This window comes from Hypomesus nipponensis, chromosome 6 (assembly GCF_054491055.1).
Source record: "Hypomesus nipponensis isolate SF chromosome 6, ASM5449105v1, whole genome shotgun sequence".
NCBI classification, from domain to species: Eukaryota; Metazoa; Chordata; class Actinopteri; order Osmeriformes; family Osmeridae; genus Hypomesus; species Hypomesus nipponensis.
Window position 1 is genome coordinate 12766412 of NC_140366.1, and position 12495 is coordinate 12778906.

At 47.9% G+C, this 12495-nt stretch overlaps 1 protein-coding gene across 1 annotated transcript in view; it reads right to left on the bottom strand.

Moving 5' to 3' along the window:
* wasf1 (WASP family member 1) overlaps window positions 1-12495 on the bottom strand; it is a 39840-nt gene that overhangs the window by 4523 nt on the left and 22822 nt on the right. Inside the window, 3 exon segments of the mRNA XM_084700045.1 lie at window positions 463-519; window positions 6676-6793; window positions 9056-9209. Coding sequence (XP_084556171.1) covers window positions 463-519; window positions 6676-6793; window positions 9056-9209 — 329 coding nt within the window.

Consider the following 12495-nt stretch of genomic DNA (forward strand, 5'->3'; position numbering starts at 1 on the left):
CAACTCTTTCCTCCTGAGATGTTTTCATTTGAGACTGAGCCGTGCGGCATATTTACATAGACATATACACACGTACACACGTACACACTACGCCCTTTACATCCGCAGAGTACTAGCACACACAGATAAACCCTCCCAACTGAACAGCAGAGCGAGGCAGAGAGCCACTGTCAGAGTCTGGGAACCAGGAGGACACACAGCTCTTAAGGAGAGCCTGGGAAACACACACTACACATGGACGGATAGAGATATATAGATCATTTAGATAACTTTACATTAATAAACATACTTTTATTATTTGATTTGATTAATTATATTCCTAGTTCCCGGACCTAACATGTACATTTATCCTGTTATACATTGCCACTTTACTCACAGGTCCTGCCCTAACCAAATACACACACACACACACACACACACATCATAATCATCATCATCGAATCACTGTGTGTAGTCACATACCTGCCCTGGTAGGTCTAAGTACCTATAGACCTGATCATACATGCGGGGGTCCTGCAACTACAAGAACAAAACAAATCCACAAGAGAAGCATTGGGGTGGAGGTATGGGTGAGGGGAAGGGTGTGTGTGTGGGGGGGAGGTAGAAGGAGGGGAAGGGGGATACACATGAACAAGGCCCAGCCCAGCAAGACAGGGATGACAGTAAGAGGCAAGAGAGACACAGAGCAGGGGGACTGAACAGGAAGTGCTCTTTAACACAACATGAAACACACACACACACACACACCGAGCTGGAGATGGCTAGGATTCCCCTGGCTACACACTCGCACACACTGCCAAACGTAAACACACACACTGGAATTGAACACGTACCGAAAACGGAAAATAATAGGCTTGATTTGAGCACACAGACTACAGACACACACACATGGAAAGTGACATACACACACATGGAAAGTGACATACACACACATGGAAAGTGACATACACACACATGGAAAGTGACATACACACACATGGAAAGTGACATACACACACATGGAAAGTGACATACACACACATGGAAAGTGACATACACACACATGGAAAGTGACATACACACACATGGAAAGTGACATACACACACATGGAAAGTGACATACACACACATGGAAAGTGACATACACACACATGGAAAGTGACATACACACACATGAAAGCAACACAGAGAACATTCAACAAAGGATACTGAGGAACACTCGGAACAGAGCAGTTTAGCACAGAAGGTCGACATAAGAAAAACAAATGTAACATTGGACTAGACACTTTCTAAAACAATTAAACCTAGTCCATTTCTAACTAAAGAGATCACAACACATTAAAATCATAACAGTTTAACATACTTCCCTGAACTGTTTAAAGAAGCAGAAAACGTCAAGTTTATGACTTACACAGCTCTACTAGAACAGTGTTGGTCTGAGGAGCAGGTGTCTGTTTTATCGATGTATGAATTATAGACATCCATTTTCTCCCTCTCTCTCTATCTGTCTCTCTCTCTCTTGTCTTCTCTCACACACACACCCAACACTTAATCAGGCAACTGCAAGTCTCCTTTTCTACTTATTCAGCATTCCCACAAGCAGCTCCCATCCATGCTGAGTGCTAGTGTGTGTGTGAGTGTGTATGTTAGTATTTCATCCATGCCGAGAGTGCTTGTGTGTTAGTGTGTGTACGTGTTAGTATTTCACTCATGCAGGGAGTGTGTGTGCTTATATGGTCATTTGCTGTTACGTGTCTGGGTTTGCTGGTGTTTGCCTGTTTGCTGTTATGTGTGCACACTGGTGTGTGTGTGTGTGTTAGGGTATGTGTGTGGGAGTGCTGGTGTGTGTGTGAGATTGCTGGTTTGTGTGTGTGATGGTTTTCCGACGGGTCATGACTCATTTGAGAGACAGGATGTTGACTGTGTGACAGGAGGATGATGATTTGAAGGGACATAGACTCGTCCCACTTGGATAATTGCTGTTTCTCTCTCTCTCTCTCTCTCTCTCTCTCTCTCTCTCTCTCTCTCTCTCTCTCTCTCTCTCTCTCTCTCTCTCTCTCTCTCTCTCTCTCTCTCTCTCTCTCTCTCTCTCTCTCTCTCTCTCTCTCTCTCTCTCTCTCTCTCTCTCTCTCTCTCTCTCTCTCTCTCTCTCTCTCTCTCTCTCTCTCTCTCTCTCTCTCTCTCTCTCTCTCTCTCTCTCTCTCTCTCTCTCTCTCACTGCTCTCTCTCATTCACTCACACACACACCTACACACACACACACACACACACACACACACACACACAGAGCAATCAGGTTGTGGGGAGAACCACATTTATCTTAACAGTCATTCACATTGATTAACACCGATTTATCAAGTGCAATTAACTGATGACAGACAAAACACACACACACACAGCAACACGCACACACCTGTGCACACCTCACACACACACACAAGTGTTGGAAGAAGAATGAACCCCACTTGTTAGTATACTCCTGCAGTAGAAATGGCTGAGTGATGAGAATGGACGCCCAGGGTATGAGCTGGGTGACACTGTGAGTAAGCGAGTGAGTGTTTGTGTGTCACTGTTGTAATAAATGTAGCTAATTTCAGGTCGCTGTGTGCCTCAACTGAGCATTCATCTTTCATCTGTATGTAACAAATCACCGGCACCGTGCGAGTCTGGCTGTGTCAGCATGTGCATGTGTGTATAATGTGACAGGCTCAGTAGAATGCCAGTGTCAATGTGCCCAATCCCCCCTAACCGTCTCGCATGAGAGTCCAGGGCTCTGAGAGACAGAGCACCCTGAGAAGAACACAGCTGCCAGTCCTACACCCAGTATTAACCAGTCCTATTAACCAGTCCTACACCCAGTATTAACCAGTCCTACACCCAGTATTAACCAGTCCTATTAACCAGTCCTACACCCAGTATTAACCAGTCCTACACCCAGTATTAACCAGTCCTATTAACCAGTCCTACACCCAGTATTAACCATTCCTATTAACCAGTCCTACACCCAGTATTAACCAGTCCTATTAACCAGTCCTACACCCAGTATTAACCAGTCCTATTAACCAGTCCTACACCCAGTATTAACCAGTCCTACACCCAGTATTAACCAGTCCTATTAACCAGTCCTACACCCAGTATTAACCAGTCCTATTAACCAGTCCTACACCCAGTATTAACCAGTCCTACACCCAGTATTAACCAGTCCTATTAACCAGTCCTACACCCAGTATTAACCAGTCCTACACCCAGTATTAACCAGTCATATTAACCAGTCCTACACCCAGTATTAACCAGTCCTATTAACCAGTCCTACACCCAGTATTAACCAGTCCTACACCCAGTATTAACCAGTCCTATTAACCAGTCCTACACCCAGTATTAACCAGTCCTATTAACCAGTCCTACACCCAGTATTAACCAGTCCTACACCCAGTATTAACCAGTCCTATTAACCAGTCCTACACCCAGTATTAACCAGTCCTATTAACCAGTCCTACACCCAGCATTAACCAGTCCTATTAACCAGTATTAACCAGTCCTATTAACCAGTCCTACACCCAGTATTAACCAGTCCTATTAACCGGTCCTACACCCAGTATTAACCAGTCCTATTAACCAGTCCTACACCCAGTATTAACCAGTCCTACACCAGTACTAACCAATCCTAACTGTAGTGTAACCACGCCCTAGAACCAGTCCCCTGTTTAAATGGAGCTGCTGGTTCCAAAAGGCATACATAACTGGTAAATAACTGCATCAACAGCACTGTATCGGTCCCATTCAATACATCCCAACGCACACCCAATCTGGGTTTCTCTCTAGAACTTGATAGTAATTATTCAGTCTCCATGCTTCCAGCTAAAAAGAAACAAGCATTATGTGAGGCAGGAGCAACACTCAGAGAACTGTGTGTGTGTGTGTGTGTGTTAGTCAGTGGGGCACCAGTGCTGCAGGGCAGGGAGGCTGGAGGTCAACCAGGGCGTTGTGGTTTGAGAGATGGAGTCAGTCAGCCTAACTGCTGGAGGTAGAGAACATCAACACTCGGTGATCCATCCCCATCACCAGGAGGTTAGCCACCAGGAAGGTGGAGGAGGTTGGGGGGGGTTAGTCAAGGTGTGGGGGTTTCCTACTCTAGAGCAGAACAAACCCAGAGGCCGGTTTGGGGTGTTGGGGGGCAGCAGGCTATCCCGGGGGTCCGAGGTGGGGGTGGGGACGGTTCTTACCTCTGGGGGGGCGAGGGGAGGGGGGTCAGAGGGGGCTCTGACGTGGCCCTCCGGCCACACATGATAAGGCATGTCCAGCTGCACAGAGACAACAGAGAGACGGTGAGGAGGAACACACGGATGGAGATTTAGAAGAGGGAGAGGAGAGAGACACTGGGGAAAGGGAGGGGGGTTAGCGAGTGAGAGAAATGGAACAGAGAGAGATAGTGTGTTTGTCCGCATGTATATGTGTGTCTATTAATCTTGCCTGCTTCTGCCTGCCTGCTTGTCTGTCTGCTTGTCCGTCTGTCTGTCTGCCTGCTTTCTGCCTCTCCCTCTAATGTTATGTTCTTCCCTAGGCCTACACACTGGGAGTTTTCTAGAGCACAATTTGGGTCAGATGGGACCAAAAATAGTTCTGTAAAAACCGATTGCATGAGGAAACATTTCCAATCAGACATGTCAGACATGTCAATTATACCACCCCCATTGTGTATCTAACAGACACAATCACTTGCTTAAGGGAGAATTATCACAAGTACTAGAGTAGTACTATAGTATGTGGTAAACTGGTTCCACATTACCCCCCCCCCCACTTCACCCCAGCAGACAGGGTAATCCAGTGAGACAGATACTAACACAGGAGCTAATTCAATTAGCTCCCGTCTCCCTCCCGCTAGTCTCCATTCATCACCTGGATTTCACTTGGTGTGTCTGTGTGAATGTGCGTGCATGTGTGTGAGTGTGTGGGTTTGTGTGCATGAGTAAGCTATAGAGCTGATTTGGATTATACCAGTAATCTATGACTCATGCGGAACAGAGGAAATAAAAAGGAGAGAAAGACCCAGAGAGAGACAGAGAGGGAGGGAGGGAGGGTTAGGGGAAGGGAGGGAGAATGGCAGAGGAACATAAAGGGTGGAGGGCTGGATCAGTAGTAGCATGGCTCTACTGGGTTGGACAGTAACTGGTCCAGTGCAGGGGTCAGAGGGATGCACTTCCTGCCACTTATGATGACATTAATGGACAGCTGGCACAGCCAATCAGCAAAGAATAAGAGTGAGGCTTTATATGTGAGATGTCTGTTCAGCTGTGTGTAGGAATGTTTGTGTCTTATTGTAACAAAAAAACAAACATGATCACCCTCCCTGTCTATGCTCGGTAAAAAAAAACACCTTCAGAGACACATAAATGGCAGCTCATCCAAACACACACACACAGCATTTTTACTGGAAGACATTAAGAGAATGACAGTGCATCACTCAAGGAGCTAATGAAGAGTGTAAATCTACCAAAGTTTAACGGCTGCTCAGACTTCACTTCCCCTGTGTGTGTGTGTTTGTTTTACATTATATCTCAAGTCTCAGTCCCTTTCCCAAACCGCGTCATGCTATTTCCCAGTAAGCCTCCGTCTGATTGGTTGGCCATGTTGGGTAGTCTGACTACGGTGGACTCTGATTGGGCAGTTAGTAGAAGGGGAGACCAGCTGGAGCTGATTAGTCTATGGGACCCCTGCTGCCCGGGGAGGGAGAACCCTCCTTCTGTTCAGGGGCTCACAGCTCTGTAACTGAAGGGTCTGTGGAGGAAAGGCCCATTCAGAAAACTCATGGAGCTCCCCAAAGAGAGTGTGTGTGAGAGAGAGAGATTGTGTGTGTGAGAGAGAGAGAGAGAGAGAGAGAGAGAGAGAGAGAGAGAGAGAGAGAGAGAGAGAGAGAGAGAGTGTTGACTCGTGTAGGACGTTATGTGTATGGGTGGAAGTCTGTCAAATAGTGTGTATGCGGGGGTGAATGCGAGTGTACGAATGTGTGTTTGTGAACAGTAGTGAGGAAGTGTGTGTGTGTGCCTGCATGACTGGAATGCATGTAAGAATGCATGTGTGCATGTGTACTTTATGTGTGTGTGTTTGTGTGTGTGTGCCTAAGGATGTGTGTGTCCCATTAGAAGAGGCAGGGGCAGTGAGCAGGCAGATCTTCCTACTCATTAGAGTGCCATTAGAGTGGCAGTACAACTAAAGTCCCCCATCAGGTCAGCCCTACCTACCTGACCTAGTACAACAGACACGGCTAATGATCTCTCTGGGTGTGTGTGTGTGTGTGTGTGTGTGTGTGCGTAAGCTTGTTCTTGAAAATCTAATTTGAGTAAGTGTGTGTATTTAAGTATGTATTATTGTATGTCCTGTAAATGTGCGCACATGTTACAGTGTGTGTCTGAGCTCTCTCTGGCAGTAGGTCAATGTTTGCTGAGGTCGTTCAGGATCTCTGTGATTCATGCTACATTTCCATAATGATGCGCGTGTGTGTGAGTGTGTGTGCATGTATATTCTATAGGCCTAACCACAGCCTGCTCCACCATCTCTTTCCTTCCTGTCAGCCATACTGTGTCAGCCAGGCTCCTGGACTAAGAACCAATCAGCTAGCAACAGCACAGGTCCTCCAATGAAAGGACAGGAGGCAGGGCTCCGGCCCAGGCCGCGGGGCCAATGGCGGCCCTTCCTTACCTTCTGTTTCCTCCTCTCTTTCCTCTTGTCCTCCGTGTCCTGCAACATCTTCTCCCTCCACAGGTCAAAGAAGTAGGAGGGGTTGGTGTAGAACTTCAGACCCTCCTTCCCATCATCTCTGGGTGGAGGAGAGCAGGATGGGGGTACGAGGACAGGGGTTAGAGGAGAGAGGAGGAGAAGAGAAAGGGAGAGGAGAGAGCAGCATAAGCATAGGAGAGGGGAAGGAAGAGAGAGAGAGGGGAAGGAAGAGAGAGAGAGGTGAAGGAAGAGAGAGAGAGGTGAAGGGGAGGAAGAAGTGAAGTGGAAAGAGAAAACACGATGACACGGGTCTTTCCTGTCCTCCCACTTCCATCCACCCTCCTTTCCTCCTCCTCCTCTCTTCCCTCCATCGTTTTCCCCCTCTCTCCTCTCCACACCCATCTTGCTCCCTGCGCCAGTGAAGGTGAAATTCTGTTAGGAGGTGGCGTGCAGTGCCATGGCGACCAGAGGGGGAAACCCTGAGAGAGACAATTATCACTTCAAAGAGACCTACTGACAGGAAAATCATTTATCACACGCGCACACACACAGTCAAGTTATTCTCATCATAAATGTATAGGTTCAAGACACCTACAAGCTGATATCGCTCTCTCCGTCTATTTTTCTCTTGCTCTCTCTCTTTCACAAGCGAAACACATCTCGTTATTGAACACGCCATGTTTTTCGTTTAACTTATGTGGGAGGTATGAGCCTTTAGGCATGGATGCTGATACACTGGGCCTGACCTGACCACAGGCATTATAGCTAGTTCAGATAGGAAACAGAAAAGGAAACTACACAAACGTTTGAATAGAAATATGAGGTCAGGGTTTGGGCTAAAACCTTGAGGGTTCTGGTTCTCTCGGAACAGAGGCAGGAAAACCTGTTGGAGATATTGCCAGCCTTCCATGCAGTTGGAATGATGTTGCCCATGTCCCTGTTTGACATATCCAGAGGAGGTTTAAGGGGACATGATGTGGATGTGTCAATGAAGACCATTTAAATAGACCTGTGCATTTACAGCGCTGTAGTCCCAGACTCAGTGACTACAGGTCCCATCATGCACTTCTCTTGGCCCGCCCTGGGCTGGGTGACAGGATACAGGGATGGGAGGGAAAGAGGATATGAAACGGGTGAACATCAAACAGAGGAGAGGAAGTTTAATGACATGCAGCAACTGGGGGAAGAGTGCCACAGGGGAGTAAGGTGTGTCTGGGTGTGTGTGTGTGTGTGTGTTTGGGTGTGTGGGTGTGGGTGTGTGTGTATTTGCGTATGTTGAACGTGTGCGTCTGAGAGTGTTTATGTGAGTGAATGAGCAGCAGAGCCACAGCTGTGCTTGTGGTGGATGTGAACAACAACAGCCTGGGGTGTCTCAGCCAGTCCCATGGGGACAGAAAAAAGATGGAGAGAGAGAGACAGACGGAAAACACACACACACACCTGCCCCTCAGAAGGCAGGAAGGATTATGTTAAACCCACACATACCCTGGCTGGCTGAAAGACCAGGAAGTAATCTACACCTGCAGCTGTTTCTGCTGATAACTGTGTTTGTGTGTGCATGTGTGTTTCTGTAATTAAGAGGCTATTCTTGCAAACCTGCAACTCTTTCTCTCTCCGTTTCGCTATCTCTCACACACACGAACACACACACACACACAGAAAGGGGTCTCATCTTGCCGGGATCTCTTCCCACTGGCCAGACCAGGTAAACCTGAAACACCTACATCTGGCTCTCACATGATCTCTCTTTCTCTCACTCTCTCTTTTGGTTTGTGTCTCTTTCTCTTCTGTCCTTGCTTGCCCCGCCTGCAACCTGAGCTAGCAGTTTAGAGGCTGACACATGAATACATGGACACACCCTCACACACACAAACACACACACACACACACACATCCACATACAGACCATCAATAAACACCCCTAAACATGAGTTAAAAAGCATGTGTGCACACACACAATCCTGTTTCTCTTCTTCCCTGTAAGGTTACTGCTTCCCGTGTGTTGGGAGTATTTCCCATGCTTTGAGCATAGACATCAATAATTCAGCGTTTGCATTAAAAGAGCTATCTCTCTCAAACACACACCACCCCATCCCAACACACACCCACACCTAAACCCACATGCACTGCATAACTGAGGAGGAGATCACTGATTACATATTTCTTACACTGTCCTTTAGGATGAGAGGACACTCATCGTGCTGACCAATGGTGTGTGAGATTGTAGAATGAGCAGCCAATAAAATCCCAGGATTCTAAGAATGGCTACTGACTATGTCCAAGAGGCTCTCACTAAGGGAAGCTAGATAATCAGGAGTGACTGACTGTGGCCAATCAGCAGCGAGGACACTGCCCTGCTGACCTGTATGGCGTCAGGATGTTGAGGGGCGGCGGCTGCTCGCAGATGTGGAAGGTCTCCTGCAGGGGGATGGGCAGCGTCTGGCGGTCAAACAGCTGCTGGTCCTGGGTGGTGGAGCTGCGGAAGGCTTTCCTCATGGTGATGCCCTGCAGAGACACTGGGGAGGGGAGGGGAGGGGAGGAGGGGAGGGTTAGACTGGTTTGTGTGTGTTTCTTTTGTAATTTCAAAATGCTTATTGGACTGTATCAAGGTGTGTGGGGAAATGGGTTATACAAGAATGGGTTATAGATCCCTGAAGAGATAAGAGACACACACACACACTCTCACTCTAGGGGTATTGTTCTGTTACCGCTATTAGAGCTGATTGGCTAATATTTGACTGGCTCTACGGCCAGGCCGGCTTGAAGGAAGGAGGCACGACTCTGCATCTACACTCCCAAACAACCCCATCAAGATGTTAGAAAATCCTGGAATAATCACAGAGGGGGGAATTGATGTTGCACGGATGGTAACAGGCGGTAGCTGTCAGAAAAAAACAAGGTTGAGGAATTGCTGAGAGAAAAAGGCAAGTGGACGTCTGACCGAGCGTCTGCTCGCGATCCACAGAGCTGCTGGCAGGATCTGAATAATGTATTGCACTATGATAAGTGAATCCACACTCATCCCTGAGGGAATGAAGAAGCTCTGTTATATCCTGAAGGAGGCATGAAAGAAAGAGAGAAGAAATAGAGAGGGAGAGAGGGAGAGAGAGAGAGAGAGAGAGAGAGAGAGAGAGAGAGAGAGAGAGAGAGAGAGAGAGAGAGAGAGAGAGAAAGAAAGAAAGAGAGGAGAAAGGGAGGGTTAGGGAGAGGGATAAGTGGAAGCGTTGGATATGAGAGAGAGAGAGAGAGAGAGAGAGAGAGAGAGAGAGAGAGAGAGAGAGAGAGAGAGAGAGAGAGAGAGAGAGAGAGAGAGAGAGAGAGAGAGAGAGAGAGAGAGAGAGAGAGAGAGAGAGAGAGAGAGAGAGAGAGAGAGAGAGAGAGAGAGAGAGAGAGGGGGGGGGGGGGTAGACAGTCTTGTGCCACATGGTTCATCTCCATGTCTTCAGTGATCTCTCCTGATAGGCCTATTACACCCCAGTCACAAGCCAGCGAGTATCCACTGTCAAAATACAGTGACAGATTACCCCACACAGAGAAGCCGGAGCTAAAATCCTCCCCCCCCTGCTCCCTCAATCTCCTTTCCTCTCTTTGGCTCTCTCACTCTATCTTGACTCTCTCTGTCTCCCCTTCACTCTTAGATAATCATTTGAACAGTGTCAACCTGCTGTTGAGGGAGATTGCGGCTAGAACAACTAATAACACTATCATGTAACGCTAGGACTGAGCTGTACCCACAGAGAGGGGGAGATAGAGGGGGAGAGAGAGGGGGAGACAGAAGGGGAGAGGTGTGGAAGTATAAGCGAGATGCAGGGGCAGTGAGCGAGCGAGCAAGCAGGGGAAAGGTGTTTCTTCAGTGTTATTCAGTCACCTGAGCCTGAGAAAGTAAAATCCTATTCCAAGTGAAACTTCAGACCTCTCACACACACACACACCTGGGAAAAGGGACTCTTTGGCATTACCTAAGCTTCCAGTACAAACAGAACAGTAAACAGGAAGTGTAAACAACAACACAGAGGAGCGCGTTTGTCCCCGTTTGACTTCTGACCCCTGGTGTTCTTTCATCCTCAGCTTAGTGCGTGTGTTTCTCTGTCTTGTACATCTCCTCTAATATGTGCTGCCGTTTCTTATCAGAGCAGAGGGGATAGTCTGTCTCCCTCATATCTCCCTCTCTCTCTACAGATCTGATACCATCTAGTCAATATACACTGGACCCAAGAGAGGTGACACCATGCAAACACACCCCGCCACACACACACCAGTGCAACCACACACACCCACAAAGACATACTCGCATCGACGCACACACAGTCACACAAACACGCACACATTACATTGGTGCGTAAAAGGATTACTTATAGTCTCACCTGCACTCGTCAGAATAGAGAAGGTAAGGTTTCAAGAGTAAGTAATAGTGAATGTGTGTGAGTGTTTGAGTGTGTGTGTGTGCGTGTGTGTGTGCTTACTTCTGTGGATCCCACTAACTTTAGGGATGTGTCTGCTCTAGCTGAGAGTGAACACATTGTTTAGTCTGGTCATTGTTATGATTGTGTAACAGCAGCAGTGTGAGCTGGGCTGGCATGCTGCAGTGCAGAGAGAGAGATGGAGGGGGAGGAGAGATAGAGAGAGAGAGAGAGAGAGAGAGAGAGAGAGAGAGACAGAGAGAGAGAGAGAAGGGGGAGAGAGAGATGTTGGAGGGGGAGAGGGAGAGGGAGAGAGAGGAGGGAGACAGAGGGGGAAAGAGAGATATTTGTCAAGTCTCTGAACATGCCACATCTCACATCTGCTTGTTGACCACAATGTCTCTAGAAATGGAAAAGGCAGATGCTAGGGAAAAAAAAGATTTGCGGGCTGGCTTGTTGCCTGGTTAACCGACTGTCTGGCTGGACCAACTGATGGCTGGTAAACTTGCTGTATGGTTATTTGTTTGGCTAGCTAGGCTGACTGGCTGGATAGTGAACTAGAGTAACTGACTAGCTGGCTGACCTGACCAGTTGGCTGGCTGACTTACCGAAAGAACAACTGGTTGGCTGGCTGGCTGGCTGGCTGGCTGACCGACGGGTTGGCTGGCTGACTTTTTAGCTGAGTGACTGACTAGCTCACTAGATGGCTACAATGATATAATATGGCCATTAAACAAGGGATATGAGCCATTAGTTTGGCTGGGCAGAATGATAGGGAGCTTGACAGGACACAAATGGCATTCCATGAGATGGAGGACGAGAGGAAATCAATCAGGAAGGGAGAGGGGGGGAGCAGAGGGGGATGGGAGCAAAGGGGGAGGGAGGGAGTGGTGGTTGGGAGCAGTGAAGGAGACAGAGAGGGCCTTTGGGGTGGTCTGAAGAACAACCTTTAACAGCTTACCCTGCCCAGTCGAGTGTCCAAGGACGTGTGTGTGTGTGTGTGTCGTGTGTGTGTGTGCGTCGTGTGTGTGTGTGCGTCGTGTGTGTGTGTGTCGTGTGTGTGTGTGCGATCATGGACGTTAACCCCTCCTCCCCAACAATGCTCTGCATACTGATGTTATCCTGTTTCTTAACCTTGAGATGTTGACCTTACTCCTTTCATCCTGGTCTGCTCTCTCTCCACCCCGCTCCACCTCTCTCACACGCACGCACACACATTCTGATTCACGACTCTTCCCTGCATATCTAACACCACATCAGTTGATCTCTATGAATTTTTACCCCTCAGCTGCAGCTTACAATAACCATCTAGTTTTTACCTTGTACTACACACACACACACACAGTCCTGCTCACACACACACACTTTTCACACACGCACTACATACATTTACAGCACATCA